General features: G+C 40.6%; 2 protein-coding genes across 12 annotated transcripts in view; both read left to right on the top strand.

Moving 5' to 3' along the window:
• PDCL2 (phosducin like 2) overlaps positions 1-13,203 on the top strand; it is a 34,816-nt gene extending 21,613 nt beyond the window's left edge. The window contains exons 5-6 of the mRNA XM_005899052.2: positions 4,864-5,072; positions 12,688-13,203. Of these exons, the coding sequence (XP_005899114.1) occupies positions 4,864-5,072; positions 12,688-12,845 (367 nt within the window). The 3' untranslated portion in view covers positions 12,846-13,203. The remainder of the gene's footprint in view (positions 1-4,863; positions 5,073-12,687) is intronic.
• A 10,038-nt stretch (positions 13,204-23,241) lies between these two features.
• CLOCK (clock circadian regulator) overlaps positions 23,242-25,054 on the top strand; it is a 111,255-nt gene continuing 109,442 nt past the window's right edge. For 4 of the 11 annotated variants that reach the window (XM_070372430.1, XM_070372418.1, XM_070372424.1 and 1 more), the window contains exons 1-2: positions 23,621-23,755; positions 24,713-24,787. The gene's annotated coding sequence lies outside the window, so the exon portion shown is untranslated. Of the gene's footprint in view, positions 23,454-23,620; positions 23,756-23,891; positions 24,576-24,712; positions 24,788-25,054 lie in introns of those variants that run through there. The other 7 variants (XM_070372419.1, XM_070372422.1, XM_070372421.1 and 4 more) reach the window with 4 other exon arrangements.

The following is a 25,054-nucleotide window of genomic DNA, read 5'->3' as shown; positions in this document are numbered from 1 at the left end:
TTTGTTACATAAATTGATATATAACATCACTTAGTGTTAAGATGATTTCTTTTTCTAAATTAATTTTTACTAGAATTATAGGGCAGGAGGAGAAGAATAGGACAGAGGATGAGATGGTTTGATAGCATCACCAACTCAATGGACATGAGTCTGGGCAAACTCCAGGAGATAGTGAAGGACAGGGAAGCCAGATATGCTGCTGTCCATTGGGTTACAAAGAGTTGGATGTGATGTAGAAACTGAACAACATACTTGCTTTACGATGTAGTATTAGCTTCTATTCACGGCAAAATGAATCATCCATGCATATACCTATGAGACCTGCATGCACTAAGAAGATATGGAAGACAATGCATTATTGTATAGTTTAGATGAGAAAAGCTGTAGATGAGAAGCTCCCGAGCCAATATCAAAGATTTCTAAATTAATGTATGTTTATATATGTCAGATGAAAAGAAAATATTTAAATTAAAAAAGATATTTTTGTGTGATTCTCTGCTTCGGCTTTTTTACTTTTGGTCCCCCTTTATCCGCTTCTCCCACCCTCTGGCAGCCTTCTAGATTCCACATGTAAGAGAGATCATATGGCATTTGTCTTTCTCTAAGTTATTTCACTTATCATAATACCCTATAGGTATATCCATGTTGTCCCAAATGAGAAAATTTCATTCTTTTTAATGGCTGAATAATATTCAGTTGTATATATACTGCAATTTCTTTGTCCATTCATCCACTGATAGACACTTGGATTGTTTATATATTTTGACTATTGTAAATAATGCTACAATGAATATGGGGGTACATATATCTTCTCAGGTTAGTGTTTTTCACCAACTAAATAGCCAGAGATGGAATTGCTAGACCATATGGTACTTCTATTTGTAATTTTTTGAGGAACTTCTATACTGTTTTCCATAGTGGCTGAACCAGTTTACATTCCCATCAAATAGTGCACAAGAATTCTCTTTTTTCCACATCCTTGCTGCATTGTTATTTCCTGTCTTTTTAATAATAGCCATTCTAACAGGTGTGAAGTGATATCTCACTGTGGTTTTCATTTGCATTTCCCTGGTGATTAATGATGTTGAGTATATTTTTATGTACCTGTTGGCCATCTGTATATCTTCTTTGGAAAAATGTCTATTCAGATCTTATGCCCATTTTTAAATCAGATTATTTTGGGTTTTGCTATTGAATTTTATGAGTTCTTTTATATGTTTTAGATATCAACTCCTTATCAGGTATATGTTTTACAAATATTTTCTCCCATTCAGTAGGTTGCCTTTCATTTTGTTGATGGTTTTCTTTTGCTGTGCATAAGATTTTTAGTATAATGTAGTTTCACTTATTTTTGCTTTCATTGCTTTTGCTCTTGGTGTCAGAATCGAAAAATTATCACCAAGATCTATGTCATTGCCCATGTTCTCTTTTAGGAGTTCTGTGGTTTCAGGTCTTATATTTATATCTCTAATCTTTTTTGAGTTATTTTTGTGTATGATGTAAGATAGTGGTCAAATCTCATTTTTATGTGTGTTGCTGTCCAGTTTGCCCAACACTGTTCATTCCCATTGTGTGTTCTTTGCCTCCTTTGTCATAGATTAAGTGACCATGTAAGTATGGGTTTATTTTTGGTCTGTCCATGCTTTCCATTGATCTCTGTGTTTTTTTTTCCTTTGTGTTTGTGTTCCTATCGGTTACACAATGTTTTAATGACTATAGCCTTATAATACAGTTTAATATCAGGAAACATGTGGCCTCCAATTTTGTTCTTCTTTCTCAAGATTGCTTTGACTACTTGGATTTCTTTGTGATTCCTTACAAGTTTTAGGATTATTTGTTCTATTTCTGTGAAAAATTCCATTGGAATTTTGATGAGGATTGTATTGAATCTGTAGATTGATTGGGGGTAATATGAATATTTCCAATCCATGAGCACAGAGTATCTTTCCATTTGTTTGTTTCTTTTTCACTTTTTTTCATTAATGTCTTATAGTTTTCAAATGTTTTTTACCCCTGGGTAGTTTATTCTTTCTGATGCAATTACAAATGGGATTGTTTTCTTTGTTTCTCTTTCTGATTCTTAGTGTATAGAAACAAAACTTAGTTCATTCTTAGTTATAGAAACATAACTGACTTTTGTGTATTGATTTTTTAGCTTACAACTTTAATGAATTCTTTTATTAGTTCTAACCATTTTTTGGATAGAGTCTTTAGGGTTCTCTAAATATAATACCATGTCATAGTGACGTGCTTTACTTCTTCCTTTCCTATTTAGATGCCTTTTATTTATTTATTTTTTCTTGCTCTGGCTAGGACTTCCAATATTATGTTGAATTAAAGTTTGGTGAGAGTGGGCATCCTTGCCTTGGTCCTCATCTTGAGGAAAGACTTTCAGCTTTTCACTGTTGAATATGAAATTAGCTGTGGTCCTAAGGCAATGGCACCCCACTCCAGTACTCTTGCCTGGAAAATCCCATGGACAGAGGAGCCTGGTAGGCTGCAGTCCATGAGGTCGCTAAGAGTCAGACACGACTGAGCGACTTCACTTTCACTTTTCACTTTCATGCGTTGGAGAAGGAAATGGCAACCCACTCCAGTGTTCTTGCCTGGAGAATCCCAGGGACGGGGGAACCTGTTGGGCTGCCGTCTGTGGGGTCGCACAGAGTTGGACACGACTGAAGTGACTTAGCAGTAGCAGTGTCATATCAGGCCTTTATTATGTTGAGATTTGTTCCCTCTATACTCACTTTGTTGAGTTTTTCTAATTTGTGAAACAAGGTTAGCAAAAAAAATTGATGATAAAAGCCAGAAACTGGCAAAGAGAAGACAAATTAAAAAATATACAAAGTCTTCCCCCAATATTGATAAGACCTAGTATATTGCCATTGGTTTCATTTTCAGAGTTTGTTTAAAATGGAGCAAGAACTCACAAGTACATATGAAGCAATTTGAGTGCAGAAATCTTTATTATTCCTCTGACATTTATATTTGTCTGGCTTACAATGAGCTACACAACAATTTTTTTCTAAGTGATTCACGTTCATCATGTTTCTCCAAAGCATGTATTTGATATTCTTCAGAACTGCAGTGACTTTTGCTGTCACACTTTTATTTATTTGTTAAGTATAATAAAATACACAGTGTGCATAAACAAACATAGAGGGGAAAAGTGGATAAAGTCCAGCATGCAGTATGTCCTGGTATGAGCCACTCACTTAAGAGAGCTTCAACTTCAACTATACCTGTGATGGTTTGCAGGAGTTGAGAATACGAATGGGAGTAAGATGCTTTTATGATATAGTACAAGAGACGAACTAAACATTTCATGTGTATATCTATCTATATATATGGATGTATGTATTGAAAGGACATGTAAGGTGTAATACAAGAGAAAGTGAAGTGAAAGTGAAGTCGCTCAGTCGTATCTGACTCTTTGTGACCCCATGGACTATAGCCTATGAGGGTCCTCCGTCCATGGGATTCTCCAGGCAAGAATACTGGAGTGGGTTGCCATTTCCTTCTCCAGGGGATCTTCCCAACCCAGGGATCGAACCCAGGTCTCTCGCATTGCGGGTGGATGCTTTACCATCTAAGCCATCAGGGAAGATCTCAAGAGAAGAATGTACTAATTTTGTCTGTTAGACAAAGACCTTTTCTCTGATTAACATGGTTCACAGTAATATTTTTCCTCTACTGTATTGTTTCAAATATGCTCCATATGAATGATGAGAAAATGTATACAAAGATGAAGGAGAAATACACTTGTATCAAATTTAGCATTTGTTTTTTTTTAAAGAATGCCCAGTGAATGTGTCTAGAATGAGAAAAGGGTCTAGGACATAGTTACAAGGAATATCTACATTTGAGGTATTGGCATAAGGAGTAAGTCAAAGGAGTAAAAAGGAAATTCATAGAAAAAATTATCACAGCAATCAAAAAAGGAGAGCCATTTAAGAAGGGAAGTGAACGACATAGAGATTTTTAAAATCTTTTTTCATCTGGGCTGTGACCAGGAAAGAGTAGTTATTAGAGGGATTCAAAATTTTTAGTATTTTGAATATGTTTATGTAGAGTAGAGAAGGATAGCTTAAGAAAATAGGATAACAAATAAAGAATGGTCCCATAGGAAATGGAAGGAGTGTGGGATAAAGCTGAGGATTAGCTTTGAAAGAATTTAATAAAGCTGTGATTGAGTGATAGAGAAAAGTGACTAATTAAAACATGAGTGTAATGAGAGTTAAGGGATAGAGCTGGAAGAATTTGCGATTTTGGTTACATTTCTGATCAATTTTAAATTTCCAATGAACAGTTCTGGGTGTTGGGGAATATGATATAGCATGTCAAAGAAAAGGGTGGATGAAGTTTGAGTAAAAGGAATTCAAGGAAGTTTGAGATAGCTTCTGGTGTGGAAATAACCTATGACCAAGAGTTGGGTCCCCTTGTTTAAATTTAGAACTGCTAAAGATCCCCTAGAAATGTCCTGTTTTGTTTTGTTTTGTTTTTTCTTTCTTTCTCCTCCCCTCCCCCTCAGTGTCCTATAAACTAGGAACTTACTGGTTCCTCAATTACATTGTACTTGATTACACTGCTGCCAAGTCAAATGTGGTTAGCCTTAGTTAGGCTGCAAATTCCCATGGTAGCAAGCTTCATTCCCAGGCTATAACAGTTTTTATAATGAAAATCAGAGACTCTATAGTTTATCACTACTAAAGGTAAAAATAGAGGATTACAACTGATGCAATCTTATATTAAAAGAAAATCTAAAGATATATTTTTGTCATGGAAATGTTTTACTTATTTTATTCGATTGAAATAAGTAGCCTGTTTTTTTAAAGATGTTGTGTGTATTGTTTCTCTTTTTAGCATCCCAATGTGTTTGTTGGTTAACCAGCATCTTAGTCTCCTAGCAAGAAAGTTTCCTGAAACTAAATTTGTTAAAGCCATCGCGAATAGCTGTATTGAACACTACCATGACAATTGTTTACCAACCATTTTTGTTTATAAAAATGGTCAGATAGAAGGCAAGTTCATTGGAATTATAGAATGTGGAGGGATAAATCTCAAGCTCGAAGGTAATGATATTACTTTTAAAATTTGCCTGTTAAGAAAATTTACCTAACTTAACAAATATCATGAAAATTTATTTTCATAAAACATTAGGCTTTTCCCTTGTTTCTAGTTTCTTCTTATATGCCTTCAGATTAATTTTCCTACAATAATACTATTATAACACCCACTTGCTTAAATCCTTAATGATTCTTTGTTTCAAATACATTAAAAATTCAGAATCATATGCTTAAAAATTTCAGCCCATCTATCCAGTTGTATTCCTCAATGTTTTCTGCAGTTTCTGCTGCAACCAAGCTGGTATTCAACCACTATCTCAAACACACTTAACTCATTTGTGCCTTTATATTGGGTTGGCCAAAAAATTTGGGTTTTTCCATAAAATATTACAAAAATCTGGACGAACTTTTTGGCCAACCCAATACCTTGTTTCATACTCTGTCTCTGTACCCTAAATACCCTACCCTGCTTTAGTCTTCGTTCCAAACCCTATTCCTTCTTAGGTTTCCATTTGATCCATTATGTGATGCTGGACCAATTAATAATCTGTTTTCATGTTCTCTACTGAATTTCTATAGCATATATTCTATACACAACTTATTTTCCATTTATCTACATATTCTCAGATTTTGTTGGTTAACCCATTCCCTTTGAGTTTTGTCTCCCTAACAGGTGCAAGGACTATGCCTTCTACTGTTTTCTTTTTCATAGTACATAGCAAAGGGCTTTATAGTTTTACGTTCTCCAACATGTTTAGATGCTTCCCTGGTGGCTCAGACGGTAAAGCGTCTGCCTGTAGTAACGGAGACCCGGGTTCGATCCCTGGGTTGGGAAGATCCCCTGGAGAAGGAAATGGCAACCCACTCCAGCACTCTTACCTGGAAAATTCCATGGACTGAGGACCCTGGTTGGCTACAAACCATGGGGTCACAGTAATGTTTACTTCCAAACTTAGTTCTAAGACCTAACTCTTCAGTTAGTCATTTCTTGGAATTGATATAATTCTGTATGATTAAAATCTTTTCTCCTACCATTGTATTAAAGCCACTGTGAATGGCTATTTTTAACAGTCTTTCTTTCACTCTATCATTCCCCTAAAACTGTTTTTGGCCTTAGTAAGACTTCCAGAATTATAATTGTTTCAGAGTTTTCCTTCCCTCTCTATTTTACCATCTTACTTTTCAGCCTGTGCCTTATCCTCTTTTTTTTTTTTAAGGGCTGAAATTTATTTAGTATATTTTTCTAAATTTTTATTGCAAGATATTCGCTTTATAATATTGTACTGGTTTCTGCCACTCATCAACATGAATCAGTCACAGGTACACATATGTCTCCTCCCTCTTGAACCTTCCTCCCATCTCCCACCCCATCCCACCCCTCTCAGCTTTCACAGAGCACTGGGTTGAGCTCCCTGCGTCATATCATAATGTGCATGTTTCCATGCCTCTCTCTGAAGTCACCCCACACACACACACTGTGTCCACATGTCTGTTCTATCTGTGTCTCCACTGCTGCCCTGCAAACAGGTTCATCAGTACCATCTCACTACATTCCATACACACGCATGAATATACAGGCTTTGTGTCTCTCTTCCTGACTTGCTTCACTCTGTACAGTAGGCTCTAGGTTCATCCACCTCATTAGGACTGACTCAAATGCGTTCTTTAAGCTGAGTAACATTCCATTGTATATATGTACCACAATTTCTGTATCCATTCATCTGTCAATGGACATCTAGGCTGCTTCCATGTCCTAGCTATTGTAAAAAGTGTTGCAGCAAACATTGGTGTACATGTGTCTGTCTCAGTTATGGTTTTCACAAGATATATACCCAGTAGTGGGATTTCCGGGTCATATGGTAGTTCTGTTTCTGTTCCTAGTTTTTTAAGGTTTCTCCATACTGTTCTCCATCAGTTCAGTTTAGTCAGTCAGTTCAGTCACTCAGTTGTATCCAACTCTTTTCGATCCCATGAATCGCAGCACGCCAGGCCTCCCTGTCCATCGCCAACTCCCGGAGTTCACTCAGACTCACCATCTGTTAGTGATGCCATGCAGCCATCTCATCCTCTGTCGTCCCCTTCTCCTCCTGCCCCCAATCCCTCCTAGCATCAGAGTCTTTTCCAATGAGTCAACTCTTCGCATGAGGTGGCCAAAGTACTGGAGTTTCAGCTTTAGCATTGTTTCTTCCAAAGAAATCCCAGAGCTGATCTCCTTGCAGTCCAAGGGACTCTTAAGAGTCTTCTCCAACACCACAGTTCAAAAGCATCAATTCTTCGGCGCTCAGCCTTCTTCACAGTCCAACTCTCACGTCCATACATGACCACTGGAAAAACCATAGCTTTGACTAGACGGACCTTTGTTGACAAAGTAATGTCTCTGCTTTTGAATATACTATCTAGGTTGGCATAACTTTCCTTCCAAGGAGTAAATGTCTTTTAATTTCATGGCTGCAGTCACCATCTGCAGTGATATTGGAGCCCCAAAAAATAAAGTCTGACACTGTTTCCACATCTATTTCCCATGAAGTGATGGGACTGGATGCCATGATCTTAGTTTTCTGAATGTTGAGCTTTAAGCCAACTTTTTCACTCTCCACTTTCACTTTCATCAAAAGGCTTTTGAGTTCCTCTTCACTTTCTGCCAAAAGGGTGGTGTCATCTGCATATCTGAGGTTATTGATATTTCTCCCAGCAATCTTGATTCCAGTTTGTGTTTCTTCCAGCCCAGCGTTTCTCATAATGTACTCTGCATATAAGTTAAATAAGCAGGGTGACAATATGCAGCCTTTGACGTACTCCTTTTCCTATTTGGGACCAGTCTGTTGTTCCATGGTGGTTGAATCAATTTCATTTCCACCAACAGTGCAAGAGGGTTCCCTTTTCAATACATCCTCTTCAGCATTTATTGTTTGTAGATTTTTTTAATGATGGCCATTATGACTGGTGTGAGGTGATAACTCATTGTGGTTTTGATTTGCATTTTTCTTATAATGAGCATTGTTGAGCATCTATGCATATATTTGTTGGCCATCTGTTGTGCCTTATCCTCTTAATTTAAAAAATATATAAGTATACAAACAATAATATAGAAAATATTCACGTAATCATTACCCAAAATAACAAATGTGAACATTTGTTCATGTTTCCTTCAGCTATTTGTTTATTATTGAAATAATCAGTACAGATGTTGAAGTTGCCTATATTTCCATTCCTAGTTCTATTCCCCTCCCTGCCTCACTAAGCAGTCACTATCATGAGTAGTGTGTTATCCGGACTCTACTTTTTAAAATTGTAATACCTGAAAAAAAATTTTAATTATTTAAAAATACACATAACATGAAATTCATCATTTGAATTATTAAAAACTTAGAATACAGTATTATTAGTTATTGTTACCCTGCAATAAATTATATATCCAGAACTTAATTATGAATAAATAAGTTATATTATTTAATCATTTTAAAGTACATGGTTAGTGAAAGGCTCTCAGTTGTGTCCAACTCTTTGCAACCCCATATACAGTCCATGGAATTCTCCAGGCCAGAATACTGGAATGGGTAGCCTTTCCCTTCTTCAGGGGATCTTCCCTACCCAGAGATCGAACCCAGGTCTCCCACATTGTAGGCGGATTCCTTACCAGCTGAGCCACCAGGGAAGCCCAAGAATACTGGAGTGGGTAGCCTATCTCTTCTCCAGTGGATCTTCCTGACCCAGGAATTGAACCAGGGTCTCCTGCATTGCAGGTGGATTCTTTATCAACTGAGCTGTCAGGGAAGCCCAAAGTATATGGTTAAGTGATATTAAGTATATTTTCACTGTTGTGCCATCATCACCATTATCCATCTCAAGAACTCTTTGCATTTTGCAAAGAGTTGGAACTCTATATCCTTAAAAAGTAACTCTTTATTCTCTGCTCTCTCTAGCCCCTGGCAACCACCATTTTACTTTCTAATTCTGAATTTGACTACTCTCAAAGTACATTATATAAATGAATTAGGCAGTTTTGTCCTTTTGTGACTGGCTTATTTTACTTGGCATAACATCCTCAAGATTAATCTGTATTGTAGTACGTGTCAGCATTTGCTTCCTTTTAAAACTTTAAGTCTGAATAATATTCCATTGTATTTTTTATAGTACATTTTAGTGTAGTGCTAGTCACTCAGTCATTCTGACTCTTTGCAATCCCATGAACTGTAACTTGCTAGGCTCCTCTGTCCATGGGATTCTCCAGGCAAGAATACTGGAGTGGGTTGCCATTCCCTTCTCCAGAGGATCTTCCCAACCCAGGGATCGAACCTGGGTCTTCTGCGTTGCAGGCAGATTCTTTACCCTTTGAGCTACAGGGCAGACCCATTAATCTGTTGATGGACATATTTGTTGCTTCTACCTTGTGGCTATGGTCAATAATGCTGCTGAGAACATGGATATGCATAATCTATTCTGGGCCCCCTTTTTAGTGCTTTTGAGTGTATAGTCAGAAGTAGAATTGCTGGATCATATAACAGTTCACAGAAGAACTGTACAAAAAAGATCTTCATGACCTAGATAATCATGATGGTGTAACACTGACCTAGAGCCAGACATCCTGGAATGTGAAGTCAAGTGGGCCTTAGAAAGCATCACTACAGACAAAGCGAGTGGAGGTGATGGAATTCCAGTTGAGTTATTCCAAATCCTGAAAGATGTTGCTGTGAAAGTGCTGCACTCAATATGCCAGCAAATTTGGAAAACTCAGCAGTGGCCACAGGACTGGAAAAGGTCAGTTTTCATTCCAATCCCAAAGAAAGGCAATGCCAAAGAATGCTCAAACTACTGCACAATTGCACTCATCTCACACGCTAGTAAAGTAATGCTCAAAATTCTCCAAGCCAGGCTTCAGCAATACCTGAACCGTGAACTTCCTGATATTCAAGCTGGTTTTAACAAAGGCAGAGGAACCAGAAATCAAATTGCCAACATCCGCTGGATCATGGAAAAAGCAAGAGAGTTCCAGAAAAACATCTATTTCTGCTTTATTGACTATGCCAAAGCCTTTGACTGTGTGGATCACAATAAACTGTGGAAAATGCTGAAAGAGATGGGAATACCAGACCACCTGATCTGCCTCTTGAGAAATTTGTATGCAGGTCAGGAAGCACCAGTTAGAACTGGACATGGAACAACAGACTGGTTCCAAATAGGAAAAGGAGTACATCAAGGCTGTATATTGTCACCCTGTTTATTTAACTTATATGCAGAGTACATTATGAGAAACACTGGACTGAAAGAAACACAAGCTGGAATCAAGATTGCCAGGAGAAATATCAATAACCTCAGATATGCAGATGACACCACCCTTTTGGCAGAAAGTGAAGAGGAACTCAAAAGCCTCTTGATGAAAGTGAAAGTGGAGAGTGAAAAAGTTGGCTTAAAGCTCAACATTCAGAAAACGAAGATCATGGCATCCGGTCCCATCATTTCATGGGAAATACATGGGGAAACAGTGGAAACAGTGTCAGACTTTATTTTTCTGGGCTCCAAAATCACTGCAGACAGTGACTGCAGCCATGAAATTCAAAGACGTTTACTCCTTGGAAGGAAAGTTATGACCAACCTAGATAGCATATTCAAAAGCAGAGACATTACTTTGCCAACAAAGGTCCGTCTAGTCAAGGCTATGGTTTTTCCTGTGGTCATGTATGGGTATGAGAGTTGGACTGTGAAGAAGGCTGAGCGCCGAAGAATTGATGCTTTTGACCTGTGGTGTTGGAGAAGACTCTTGAGAGTCCCTTGGACTGCAAGGAGATCCAACCAGTCCATTCTGAAGGAGATCAGCCCTGGGATTTCTTTGGAAGGAATGATGCTAAAGCTGAAACTCCAGTACTTTGGCCACCTCATGCGAAGAGTTGACTCATTGGAAAAGACTCTGATGCTGGGAGGGATTGGGGGCAAGAGGAGAAGGGGACGACAGAGGATGAGATGGCTGGATGGCATCACTGACTCGATGGACGTGAGTCTGAGTGAACTCCGGGAGTTGGTGATGGAGAGGGAGGCCTGGCGTGCTGCGATTCATGGGGTCGCAAAGAGTCGGACACGACTGAGCGACTGATCTGATCTGATCTGATAACAGTTCTACTTTAATTTTTGAGCAACAGCATACTGTTTCCCCAGGGGCTGCACATCTAGCACTCCCACCAACAATGCAGAGAAGTTCTAATTTTTCTACATCCTTAGCAACACCTGTTCGTTCCCTTTTTTTCTTAAATAGTAATTACTATTTAAGAAAAAAATGTATCTTAATGTATGTGAGGTGTCTTCCCCCCACTGACTTTTGATATCTCCTATGTCATTTTCAGGATTAAAAAAAAGATGCTTCAATCTGTTTCTGAAGTTTCTACTATGTTCCAGTGGTCTGTTCTGTCTATCCCTGAATCAGTACAGTACTATGTTAATGACTCTACCTTCCTAACAATTTAGCTGTCTCTAGTAGGGCAAGTCTTTTCAAAATGTAGTATAAATGTTGGAATTAGTCTGAAAAATCCTGTTTGTTATTTATTAGAATCACATTTAAAGATTAATTGTTGAAGACTTGATATCCTAATAATAGTGAATATTCCTGTCCATGAATAAGATATAGCTTGTCATTAATTTTGATCTTCTTTTTTTTGGTAACTTTCTTCATAAATATAATGTATTTACCGTTGGCCCTTGAACAGCACAAGAGTTATGAGTATTGACCCCCACGCAGTGAAAAATCCACACATAATTTTAGAGTTGGCTCTCTGTACTTGCAATTCTGCATCTGTGGATTCAAACAACTATGGATTGTGTAGACCTATAATATGCATTTATTGAAAAAATCCACATACCTGCAAACCTCTGCAGTTCAAACCTGTTTGAACTGTTCAAGGGCCAATTGTATTATATTTTGTAATTTTCCTCTTAAGTTTATTTTGTAATTTTCCTCACAAATGTTCTGTTCATTTACACAGTGCTTAGGAATAAATTTTAACAAAATAAGCAGTTTGCAGGATTGGGAGGTTTTTGTTATCAGTTCAGTTTTTTCAGTTTCGCTTTTAAATATGTTCACATAATTCACACTTTTTTGTTGCGGTTTTCCCACTAAAATTTTCAAATGTATTGGCATACTTTTTTCTCATAGTAGTCTCATGGCTTTAAAACCTTTATCTTGGTTTTGCCCCCATATAATTCTTTATATTGTTTAGTTTGTTTCTTGTTCTTGTGATCTTTTTTGCCTAAGGTGTGTCTATTAGTCTCTTCAAAGAACCAACTTGTGATTTTGTTAGTCACCTCTCTTGCTTTTGCTTTTCAACCTTTGCTAAAGTCTCTTCTTCATTATATCCCTCTTTCTGCTTTCCTTTGATTTACATTAATTTTTTTTCTAGCTCCTTGATTTGTACTTTCAAAGCACTATTTTCAGTCATTTAAAAATAAATGTTAGCCATAATTTCTCTCTTTACGTATAACTCTGCTATATCCAATGTTTTTTGACATAGTACTTTCATTGTAATTTAGTTCTAAATATATCATCGTTTCCACATTAATTTTATTGGAGTCAACTTCTGTTTCATATAGATGTTCCAAGATTTTATCTAATTTATTGATGGGTTATTTTTTGCAGAACTTGAATGGAAGCTAGCAGAAGTTGGAGCAATACAGACTGATTTGGAAGAAAACCCCAAAAAAGCCATTGTAGATGTGATGGTATCTTCAATTAGAAACACTTCTATTTATGGTGACTCTGATAGCTCAAACAGTGACAGTGAAGATACCAAATAGAAATATTTAATAAACAGCTTTAAAGTGTTTATATATGGAGTGTTTTTGTCATTGCCTTTATAATCAGAGATCAGAATATTTATAAATAAATTTATTTTCATTTTCATATTAGAATTATAGCTTATATGTAATTACAAAAACTTCCAGATATTTCAGAATATTTATTGCCTCCAACAAAACTAGAATTTGTCCTGAACCCTTAATATTTTTCTGTACTTTATCCTTTTTCTGCTCCTTTTTGGACAATAACAAATATATTACAAGTCCTCTGTGTTACCTAATCACTTCCAAAAAGGCATGTGAATAAAAATGATGAAAAAGAATGATGGAATTTAATTTACTTTAATAAATATTAAAGTCTAGAGGCTTTGAGTGAAAATACTTAAATTTATGACCATATGCTTTTTCTTTGAAGTCTCTTACCTATTAAAAAAATTAAGCACTCAATGGAAAAATGCAATTTAAAGATTCTAAAAAGTACTAGGAAACATCTCTACTCATTGTTATAATTTTTAATAGTTCTATTATTTTTAGAAAGTATTAGCTTACTAAGTAGACAGGTGATTGAATCATTAGACCTGTATAACATGTAAGTTTCTAAATCATGAGAAGTGAGAAAAGTATATTGTGAGGCTTACATATCTTTTGATAGTAATCTCAGAAGAATTCATCATGAGAAAATAACACTACAGAACCTGCAGCATGTTTTAATCTTGGATTAATAACTGACACCACTTTTAGAGAAAATGGTGTTAAATACAGCATGTAATTGTTTAACAACACATTCTAGTCTTCTAGTTTGTTTGTACTGGTGACCCATCATTGTGATTTTGGGTATTCACTGATGTGTTTGAGAGAATCCAGACTAAGTTTAAGTGATTAGATTACAAAAATAAATTGGTGAAAACTGAGGCTATTTAGGACTTCCCAGGTGGTGCTAGTGGTAAAGAGTGCAGAAGACATGAGAGACAATCCCTGGGTTAGGAAAATCCCCTGGAGAAGGGAATGGCAACCCACTCCAGTATTCTTGCCTGGAGAATTCCATGGACAGAGGAGCCTGGTGGGTACAGCCCATAGGGTTGCACAGAGTCGGACGTGACTGAAGCGACTTAGCATGCACGAGGCAATTTAACATGAAGTCAGAAAAGGGTATTTGGTGTTCTTAGGGGTAGATAGGGATCATAGAGGCAGCAGAGAATGATGAAGTGGAGGGAAAGTTAAATACAGATTGAGTTGTTGTTGTTCAGTCGCCCAGTTGTTTACGATCTCATGGACTGCAGCACACCAGGCCTCCTTGTCCCTCACCATCTCCTAAAGTTTGCCCAAGTTCATGTCCATTGCATCAGTGATGCCATCTGGCCATCTCATCCTCTGGCACCCTCTTCTTCTCCTGCCCTCAGTCTTTCCTGGCATCAGGGACTTTTCCAGTAGATCAACTGTTTGCATCAGGTGACCAAAATACTGGAGCTTCAGCTTCAGCATCAGTCCTCCTTCCAATGAGTATTCAGGGTTGATTTCCCTTAAGATTGACTGGTTTGATCTCCTTGCTGTCCAAGGGACTTTCAGGAGTCTTCTCTAGCACCACTGTTCGAAGGCATCGATTCATTAGTGTTCTGCCTTCTTCACGGTCCAGCTCTCACAGCTGAACGTGATTGCTGGGAAGACCATAGCCTTGACTATACGAATCTTGTCAGCTTACTCTGCTTTTCAGCACACACTGAGTTGCTGCTGCTGCTGCTAAGTCGCTTCAGTCGTGTCCAACTCTGTGCGACCCCATAGACAGCAGCCCACCAGGTTCCCCTGTCCCTGGGATTCTCAAGGCAAGCACACTGAGTTAGGTGGTAATAATTTATTTTATCAGATAAGGTAAAATCAAATGATCTAACTTTGTAAAGAATTAGGAAGACCCTCTTCTGAGATAGCAAAGAAAGGCTTTTGAAAATATACACATTTGGATGAAGGGAGGAAACGTTGAGAAGCAAAGTTGGGAGTTGCACACAATGGTCTTTATTATAGCGTTAGCACACATATCAGAGAAATAATTACCTATAAGGTCCAACTTCTAAGAGTCTTTAACAAAATGGATGGAAAGATTCCTATTGACAATAAAACAGTTGTGGAAATTAAAGGAAAAACCATATTAATCATAAAGTTAAAATGTAACTTTAATGCCATCTAATGCATATAAGTATAGACATTATTTCCCTGACTTCCCTGGTGGCTCAGGTGGTAAAGAATCTGCCTGCAGTGTGGGAGACCCAGGTTCAATTCCTGGGTCTGAAAGATCCCCTGGAGAAGGGAATGGCAATCCATTCCAGTATTCTGGCCTGAAGAGTCCCACAGACAGAGGAGCCTGGTGGGCTACAGTCCATGGGGTCGCAAAGAGTCAGACCCAGCTAAGCAACTAGCATTCATTATTTCCCTTCCAATTGAAACCGAATGCAAAAGGTTCCCCCAAATGCAATTTTTTTTTTAGTAAATCCATCATATTTACCTATTTTCTTTTTTGAGTTAAAATTAGCAGAGGAAGTAGTAATAGTATTTAAGATGTTTGAATAAAAAGATTCATACTTCTTTTTTTAACTCAAATCCACCAGGTGGCAGTAGTTTTTATACATAAGCACAGTTCATGAAAACTTAAACATTTGTAAAATTCATAAAATTATAGCATAATAGAGGTGGCTGGTTTTGATTCCAGCCTCAGCCTTTTTCAAATAATGCACACAAACACACGCTTCTAGCAAGTACTCATGCTTGCCAGTGTAGATCAGTACTAGTTCATATCCTACTTGATTTATACATTCTTATTTAAGTGGGGTATGAGTATTTGTTAGAATGTGGGGAAATTATTTAATAATGTGTTTCACATTTTATTGAATGAATTTTTGTGATTTTTTTGGGAAATTTTAAATATTCAAATGTTTTTGATCTACAAAAATGTGTATTTCATATAACCTTCCTAATATTTTTCTCTATTCTTTTCTGCCAACCATTGAAACTCCCTCTCCTGCTGTATAGTGCCTATTTTGTCAAAGTGTGATCCTAGAATCAGCAGCATCCCCAGGGAGCTTGTTAGAAATGCAGTCTCTGGCCTCATCCCAGCCTAGCTGAACTGCAATTTTTGTTTTAATGAAATCCTTAGGTGATTAAGCAGCACTGGTAGCAAGTCCCCTAAAGACATCTTGAGCATATTCTTTAACTCTTCTTTCACACTTTTGGTTATTAAAAGTCTGTCTAGTTTCAAGCTTCAATATCAGTTCCCAGGCAAATGTTCTATGGCTGACCTTGTGATTCAGGAACTCAAGAGGGAAGGTGGAGTTGTTTTTAGCCAATTATTTCCCTCTCTTTTCAAGACCCATCTTCTGTGGTGTTGGGGACTGGAAGGGAGACTAGGGAAGAAAGACATACATTTCTCTTAACTAGGTAAGTACTATCCATATTGCATTAAAGTGTTCGCTCTTTAATGGGCACATTGAGTTCTCCTAGAAACTCAGAGGCAGCCACTCCACTGCACAGTTCCTTGATATGAGATCAGCCTGCGGCTCTCTCTCTCTCTTGATCTCTCTCAGTTCCCACTCCTTGAAGTATATCCTGCCTCTTGTTGCTAGAATTCCTTTTCCCAGTAGGTGTCAAAATGGTTCAAACCTGGACAGTACTTTCTACCAGCATGGATGGACTCTGTAGAAACTTCATGGCCATGCCAAACTGTAGGAGTACACTTTAGCCCACTTCCTCCAACTGTTTCTCCCCAAGTCTCTATCTTCCTGTTCACACAGGTAGATGCAGGGCGGATCAACAAATCTGAAAGGGAAGAGATACCAGTCTCTCCTTAGTCATTCCAGTTTCTCTAGCCGATTCTGTTGGAGCCTTGTTCACTTAACTCGGAGTGAGCTGTGCTTAGTTGCTCAGTTGTGTCTGACTCTCTCTCACCCCATGGACGCCAGGCTCTTCCATGGAATTCTCCAGACAAGATATACTGGAGTGGGTTGCCATGCCCTCCTCCAGGGATAGCACCCAGGTCTCCCGCATCATAAGCAGATTCTTTCTGTCTGAGCCACCAAGGAAGCCCAACTTGGAGTCGGGTGGGGGAATAAAAAGCAAAGGAAAAGCCATCAGATCAGATCAGTTGCTCAGTCGTGTCCGACTCTTTGTGACCCCACGAATCACAGCACGCCAGGCCTCCCTGTTCATCACCAACTCCCGGAGTTCACTCAGACTCACGTCCATCGAGTCAGTGATGCCATCCAGCCATCTCATCCTCTGTCGTCCCCTTCTCCTCTTGCCCCCAATCCCTCCCAGCATCAGAGTCTTTTCCAATGAGTCAACTCTTTGCATGAGGTGGCCAAAGTACTGGAGTTTCAGCTTTAGCATCATTCCTTCCAAAGAAATCCCAGGGCTGATCTCCTTCAGAATGGACTGGTTGGATCTCCTTGCAGTCCAAGGGACTCTCAAGAGGCTTCTCCAACACCACAGTTCAAAAGCATCAATTCTTCGGCACTCAGCCTTCTTCACAGTCCAACTCTCATATCCATACATGACCACAGGAAAAACCATAGCCTTGACTAGACGAACCTTTGTTGGCAAAGTAATGTCTCTGCTTTTGAATATACTATCTAGGTTGGTCATAACTTTCCTTCCAAGGAGTAAGTGTCTTTTAATTTCATGGCTGCAGTCACCATCTGCAGTGATTTTGGAGCCCCCCAAAATAAAGTCTGACACTGTTTCCACTGTTTCCTCATCTATTTCCCATGAAGTGATGGGACAGGATGAAATGATCTTCATTTTCTGAATGTTGAGGTTTAAGCCAACTTTTTCACTCTCCACTTTGACTTTCATCAAGAGGCTTTTGAGTTCCTCTTCACTTTCTGCCGTAAGGGTGGTGTCATCTGCATATCTGAGGTTATTGATATTTCTCCTGGCAATCTTGATTCCAGCTTGTGTTTCTTCCAGTCCAGTGTTTCTCATGATGTACTCTGCATATAAGTTAAATAAACAGGGTGACAATATACAGCCTTGACGTACTCCTTTTCCTATTTGGAATCAGTTGTTGTTCCATGTCCATGTTCTAACTGTTGTTTCCTGACCTGCATACAAACTTCTCAAGAGGCAGATCAGGTGGTCTGGTATTCCCATCTCTCTCAGAATTGTCCACAGTTTATTGTGATCCACACAGTCAAAGGCTTCGGCATAGTCAATATAGCAGAAATAGATGTTTTCCTGGAACTCTCTTGCTTTTTCGATGATCCAGCGGATGTTGGCAATTTGATCTCTGGCTCCTCTGCCTTTTCTAAAACCAGCTTGAATATCAGGAAGTTCACAGTTCACATATTGCTGAAGCCTGGCTTGGAGAATTTTGAGCATTACTTTACTAGCGTGTGAGATGAGTGCAATTGTGCGGTAGTTTGAGCATTCTTTGGCATTGCCTTTCTTTGGGATTGGAATGAAAACTGACCTTTTCCAGTCCTGTGGCCACTGCTGAGTTTTCCAAATTTGCTGGCGTATTGAGTGCAGCACTTTCACAGCATCATCTTTCAGGATTTGAAATAGCTCAACTGGAATTCCATCACCTCCACTAGCTTTGTTCGTAGTGATGCTTTCTAAGGCCCATTTGACTTCACATTCCAGGATGTCTGGCTCTAGGTCAGTGATCACACCATCATGATTATCTGGGTCATGAAGATTTTTTTATACAGTTCTTCTGCGTATTCTTGTCACCTCTTCTTAATATCTTATGCTTCTGTTAGGTCCATACCATTTCTGTCCTGTATTGAGCCCATCTTTGCATGAAATGTTCCTTTGGTATCTCTGATTTCCTGAAGAGATCCCTAGTCTTTCCCATTCTGTTGTTTTCCTCTACTTCTTTGCATTGATCGCTAAGGAAGGCTTTCTTATCTCTTCTTGCTATTCTTTGGAACTCTGCATTCAGATGCTTATATCTGTCCTTTTCTCCTTTACTTTTCGCTTCCCTTCTTTTCACAGCTATTTGTAAGACCTCCTCAGACAGCCATTTTACTTTTTTGCATTTCTTTTCCATGGGGATGGTCTTGATCCCTGTCTGCTGTACAATGTCATGAACCTCATTCCATAGTTCATCAGGCACTCTATCAGATCTAGGCCCTTAAATCTATTTCTCACTTCCACTATATAATCATAAGGGATTTGATTTAGGTCATACCTGAATGGTCTAGTGGTTTTCCCTACTTTCTTCAATTTAAGCCTGAATTTGGCAATAAGGAGTTCATGGTCTGAGCCACAGTCAACTCCTGGTCTTGTTTTTGCTTGTGGCTCCAATGATTCTCTTATCCTCCTCTTCCCTTGTGTCTTACTAATATGGCCTGAAAGTAGGGCTTGGAGGTTTTGACCATGTGAAGTCCAGTTTTGTCCAGCTTTTGGTCCTGACTGAAGGAATGTGCATGTGTGTCATTTGTGTCCGACTCACTGCAACCCCATGGACTGTAGCCTGCCAGGCTCCTCCGTCCATGGGATTTCCCAGGCAAGAATACTGGAGTGGGTTGCCATTTCCTTCTCCAGGAGATCTTCCCACCCAGGGATTGAAACTATATCTCTTGCATCTCCTCCATTGCAGGCAGATTCTTTACCGTCTGAGCCACCAGGGAAGCCGGGCTGAAGGACCATCTGCTTCAAATGTGGGCAGCTGTTTAGAGGGTGAGTGCTGCATGTTCTTGTTCCCTATTGTGGACCTCCTTCAGCAGTCTCATACTAGTGTTTCACTATTTTCAGTTTATCTCTCCTTTGTACTTTAAAACACGTTGCTAAGTTTACCTCCTGACAAGACTACAGTCTGCTTACAATCACAACTTGGAATATAAGAGTGATCCCAAAAATCTTCTGGCATGTTTCGCCTTTCATTTCATTCATTTTTTTTCCGTTTAACTCAAGCATTGAAATGAATGCTGCATGTACAGTGATGAAGAAAACACAGGGTTCTTGACTCTTGGGATTTACCATGTGGTGACAGTGCGGCAGGGTTTGGGGGGAAGATAGTTAATAGATAAGAAAAGAAATATTTTAAAAAATAGAGAATAATTGTGGGTACTATGTTGGTGGATGGCAGGTGAGAGGTAGGAGGGAAACATCTTAAATAGGGTAGTTAGATCTTTGAGACATGAAGACTGAAGAGGAACCAGCCAGGAGAAAAGGTAGGAGGGTGGTCCAGGTAAGTGCACAGCATGTATCAAAGCTTGAGAATACAGAGATTCGCAAGAAACTTGAGGAAGTTTCTGGGTGGAAGTGTTATGGGAAAAGAGAAAAATGGTAGGACATGAAGTTGGAGACATAGAGGGGGCTAGATCAAAGAGGTATTATGGCCACAACTAGGAATTTAGATATAATGGGAAATAATAAGGATTTTAAATAGGAACATGTGGTTTCATTTATATTTTCAAAAGAATATTCTTGCTGCTTTGTGGAGAACAGATTGAAGGAAGCATCCAAGGTATTTGAGATATTCAAGAGGAGACATTGGGGAGACAATTGGACATGTGTGTTTAGAACCCAAAGGTTAGGTGTAGGCTGTAGTTACAAATTTGTGAGTCATTTCAACCATTCCTAGAGTTCCAACAACAAAGCATAAAAATCTAAAGCCACCATCGTTTTCAGCTAACCTTTCTGTAGTAGTTTATAATTTACATTTGATCATCACAATTCTGAGATGCTTTTTTTCTGACTTTACAGATAAATACCCTGATGCTCAAATAAATTATTTAACTTGCTCAGTGTGTCTTAGTATTAGTCAGGATTGAAGCCTAGACCTTTGATTACAAAGTCTTCAATATCACATCATACTATTGCCTTCCTTTTAAAGGATCTAGAAAGGATAAAAGTAATTGACTAAAACATGAAGAATTCTTAAAAAAAAAAAGACCCTGACAATATATTCCCTATTATGCATATCAAGCTTCCCATGTTCCTATTTACCTGAAACTGTAGTAGTAAAAGTGGGAACGTCAAGGAAAGGGTGGATAAGAGTATTATGAAAAAACAGAAAGGACATAGGGTCTCAGAGAACTAGGGGAAGAAATTGAGCAAGAGATGCAAGAACTACACAAAAAGCAACATCATTAATAGCCACTACTAATATGGGATTTTTTATGTACCAGGTACTGTCACACACACACACACACACACATTCCATCTACCTTTTCTATCTTCTCTCAATTATCCTGAGACATGATATTACCCTCATTTGACAGATGAGGAAACTGAAGAACAGACTCAAAGTCATGCAGATATTAAGTGGTGGGGCCGGGATAAATCCTGGCAGTAAGTTTCCAATTCTGTATTTTAGCCACTATGCTATCTATATTGCTTCCATCAAGACATCAACTGTGGAAACCAGTTAGGAATGGAGTTGGAAATGTTCCTTTTAAATTATACCAAGGCAGACAAGAAGAAGTGAGCAGAATATTTGAGTTAGATAAATTGTGTTCAAGGAGAGGATTTAGGCTAGGGGACAAACTATGAGGCAAGGTTTTTGTTTTAGGGAAAAGTGGAATCTGGAAGTTGGAAATGTGATTAAAAATATGTGGTACAGTTTTCTTCTTGGAGAGTATGGGGAGAAAGATTAAGTTGTGAACTGAATCATGGAAAATGTTTGAGTAGTGGCAGAAGACTGAGCAGAAAAATGGGACTATCAACAGGTGTTGGTAAATGATTAAATACAGAAAATGAGAGAGGAAGGAGTCAAAGATGAACATGATGTGTTTCTAGTGACTAAGAGGACCATGGAACCATTAAAAGGGGCAAAGGTATTTTTGAAGATATGATGCAGAATATGAAGAGAGATCACTTTCTCTAGAAAATCCAAACGTCCACATCCTGGGAAAAGCATTCAAAGCCTCTTGTCTAACTGAAACCTTCCTAATCAGTATTATTAATCTTGCCTCCTCTCTTGCTACCACTGTGAGAATTTATGATGGCAAGTGACAGACAACCTCTCACTGGTTTAAGCAATGAATACATGTTAAGAATTTATTGACTAACTTAACTGAAATTTCCAGAGTTATCTAGTCCACAACGGCTTCTATGCATCCAATGTGTCTCCAGGCCAAATCTCCGTTTTTGAACCTGCTTTATTCCAGGTTGCCTTCTTTCTCAGAATCTGTGAGTAGGAAGATGTGTTCAGGCTTCCATTTCTGCAGACTTAACTCCATTGGAAAAGAGATCACCCTTCCTAGTTAAATCCAAACTAAGGTAGAGGATTAACTCAAATGTATTTTCCTCTGGAGTCCTGCCCCAGCCAAATGGTCTGAGAGTGAAGAAAGGATAGTTCTCCAAAGGAAATGATCAGAATAGGGAATGAATGCTAAACAGGAAACAATGTCTACTAAAATCTTGTCTGCTATATGATGACTCTATCACGCTCTCCCATTCCGGACAGAATCCTCTGGTCTGATCTGAACAGTCCCTCAGTTTCGATGTTTTTTTTCTCTTGAGTACACAGCAAGAATCTTAAGTGTTCACTGAGATGAATGTTACCTTTGAGGGAGGATTTTATAGTCACAACAGTTTTTTTGAAAGAAGAAAAAAATGGCTTCTATTTCAAATTCAAAGAACAATCATTAAAATATGAAAACTACTAGGAATTAGGACTGTAGACTTTTTCCCAATAATTTTTAGCTACTGAAAGCTGCTTTCCCTTGTGGACCAACTGTCTTAACCATCAAGTAAAGTAATTTCCCCCTAAGATAAGGGGGAAAATAGTCACACGTTTTTCTACAAGGGAAGGAAGGTACAAGCTAGGATCCTGGTTTATCTCCCATCTTCCTTAAGGCTAGATAAAAATCTCCAAAGGAGCACGTCCGTTATCTTCTTTGGCCTCGGCCCTCCAGCCAAGGACTCATGTCCGGTCTCCCCAGGCCCACTCTCCAAAAAGAAGCGACTAAAGCAGTGCACTTCCAGGAGAAGAAAGAGGAGTCTGGAGTGCCAGTCACCTTCACAAATGCCCTCTTCCCGTCCCAAGAGACGAAACGCAAGTGATGCCACCGGCTGAGGGGGAAAAGTCTTTTCGCCTGCCCGATTTTTTCCCCCTGGCATTGGCAAAGTGATTTGCTTTTCGAGAAAGACAAGGTCCCTTTTGGCTTCGGGATCCCTCATACAAGAAACTCTCCTCTGTCTTCGCTTCCCGCATCCAGGGTAAAAGCCAAAGCCACCCTGATCTGAACTCCCGGGACCCGCCGCAACCTCCGCAGCTAACCAGGCCCGCCCCCGCTTTCCAGTAACCCGTGCGAGGAAAGGGGCGCCGGGGAGATCTCGGCTTTCCTGCACGCCCAGCGGCAGCCGCGGACCGCGCAGACGCGCAGCCCTAGGGAGCAGGAGTCTCCTCCAGCGCCCGGGATCCCCATCGCAGCTCCGAGCTGCCTAACGGAGCACATCGCATGCGCACCGAGACGCACCGGGGAAAGGGATAGTGAGGGGAGGGACGAACGAAAAGCGCCGGCAGTCGGAGCCCGCAGGGGGTCACTGACTACGCATGCGCCGGGAGGGAGCGCAATCACAGACTAGTCTTGCGGCTACCGGCTTAAAAAAGGAAACCCCCGAGACCGAGAGCGCGAAGGAAATCTGGCCGCCGACGCGTGCGCGCTCCCGGTGAGTGGCGCCCCGCCGGGTGGGCCTGGGGCCTGACGTCCGCCGGCAGGCTGGCCTGAGCGGCGCATGCGTGGTCCCGGTGCCGGTGGAGGAGGGGAAGGGAAGGGAGGGGGAGGAGTTGAGGGCGGCTGTAGCGGTGAAATTTTGGGGGGGTGGGTTGGGGCGCCACTCAGCCTCAGGGTGCTGCTAAAGCTGGGAGCCGCAGCGCCTTCAGGACGCTGCAAGGCTAGTGGTTCCGAGTCGCCGCAGCTGGACTCCAGGGTGGGGGAGGGAAGAAGCCGGAGCCGCCGCAAAGCCACACGGTGAGGGCGCCGGGAAGTGGGGGGAGCAGGAGGGCGGTGTGTGTGGGGCCGGGGGGCGGCGGCCAGGGGAGGGGCGGGCTGGCGCTGAAGCCCAAGTTTTGCTTATCGCTCGAGTGTGTCTTTTCTCGGGAGTTGGGGTGGAGGCCCGCCCCGTCTGAAGGGCCTTTCGGGACAGCTGGGGTTACCTGCGGGGCAGGGGCGGGATTGGGGTGCGCGGCGGGGCCGGGTGGCCGGAGCGCGCCCTTGGGTTGAGGCCGATTCAAGCGGCAGAGCGGCGGGGAGAGCCGAATAGCCGGTGCGGAGAGGGCTTTCGCTGGGGACCCGCTAGGCCTTGTGACCCACTTTATTCCTGTCACAACTCGGGCACGTTTGGAGCGGCGCCCAATGGGGCGCCGGGACGGCCAGCTCCTCCGGGGAACCCCCGCCCTCCCGGCACCCGGCCCGCGCGCCGCAGCCCGCAGTCCGAGCGGCGGCCGCCGCCGCCCGTGGGCTGGTTCCGTTAGTGGTCGCGGTTCCGGGGCTGGGTCCCCGGGGAACGCGCTACTCCTCGCGTCCGACTGGAGCCGCTGCGCGGGTTCGAACGCTCCCGGGGCGGCGCCTGTCTTCCTTCCTTGAGTCCACTCGCGCCCGCCCGCTCCGGGTCACCACGGCGGCTGATTCTTATGGAAACCTTTCGCCTGCGAAGCTGGACTCTAGCTAGTCCTGGTGTGCTGGCCCCGGGAGTGTAATTTCCGACGCCTAGCGCCGCAGAGCTTACATTCTTGAGTGCGTTTTCGCTGGTGTACAAGTCGTCCTGTTGCTAATAGCAGAATCCTGACAGGTAAAAAAAACCTCGGCCTCTGACTTGGGGAATGAAAGATCGAATCAGGTGGCGGTTGCTTGCTATTAGAATGCCACGCTATACGACTTGAAGGCTTTCTAACCTTAGAAAAGCAACAACAGTGTTTTCTTTTACAGTGAAAGAAAAGCACTAGAAGGAACTTTTAGTCGTTGTTGATTTGGCCGTTACGCTGATGCCCCAATCAAAAAAAGGTAATTTCACTTAAGTGTGCATTCTAATTTGTACCTTCATTTTAAGTGATAAAATTGGGCGACTTTTTCCTCTACCTGGTTGGAAAATAAACGTTCTACAAAGGATGTAATTTAAATAATGAGTTGTTTTGTCTGCTTTTAGATCTGGGGGGAGAAACTTAACTCAGATGTTAAGTAGTTAACTGTATAGAATGTCATTAAAGTTTAGCCTGAAGAAGATAGATGAAAGTTGTGGTAGTCATAATCAGCTGTGAAAAAGAATGAGGA

The sequence above is a fragment of the Bos mutus genome, chromosome 6 (assembly GCF_027580195.1).
Source record: "Bos mutus isolate GX-2022 chromosome 6, NWIPB_WYAK_1.1, whole genome shotgun sequence".
Lineage (NCBI taxonomy): Eukaryota > Metazoa > Chordata > Mammalia > Artiodactyla > Bovidae > Bos > Bos mutus.
This window is presented reverse-complemented; position numbering and strand designations above follow the sequence as displayed.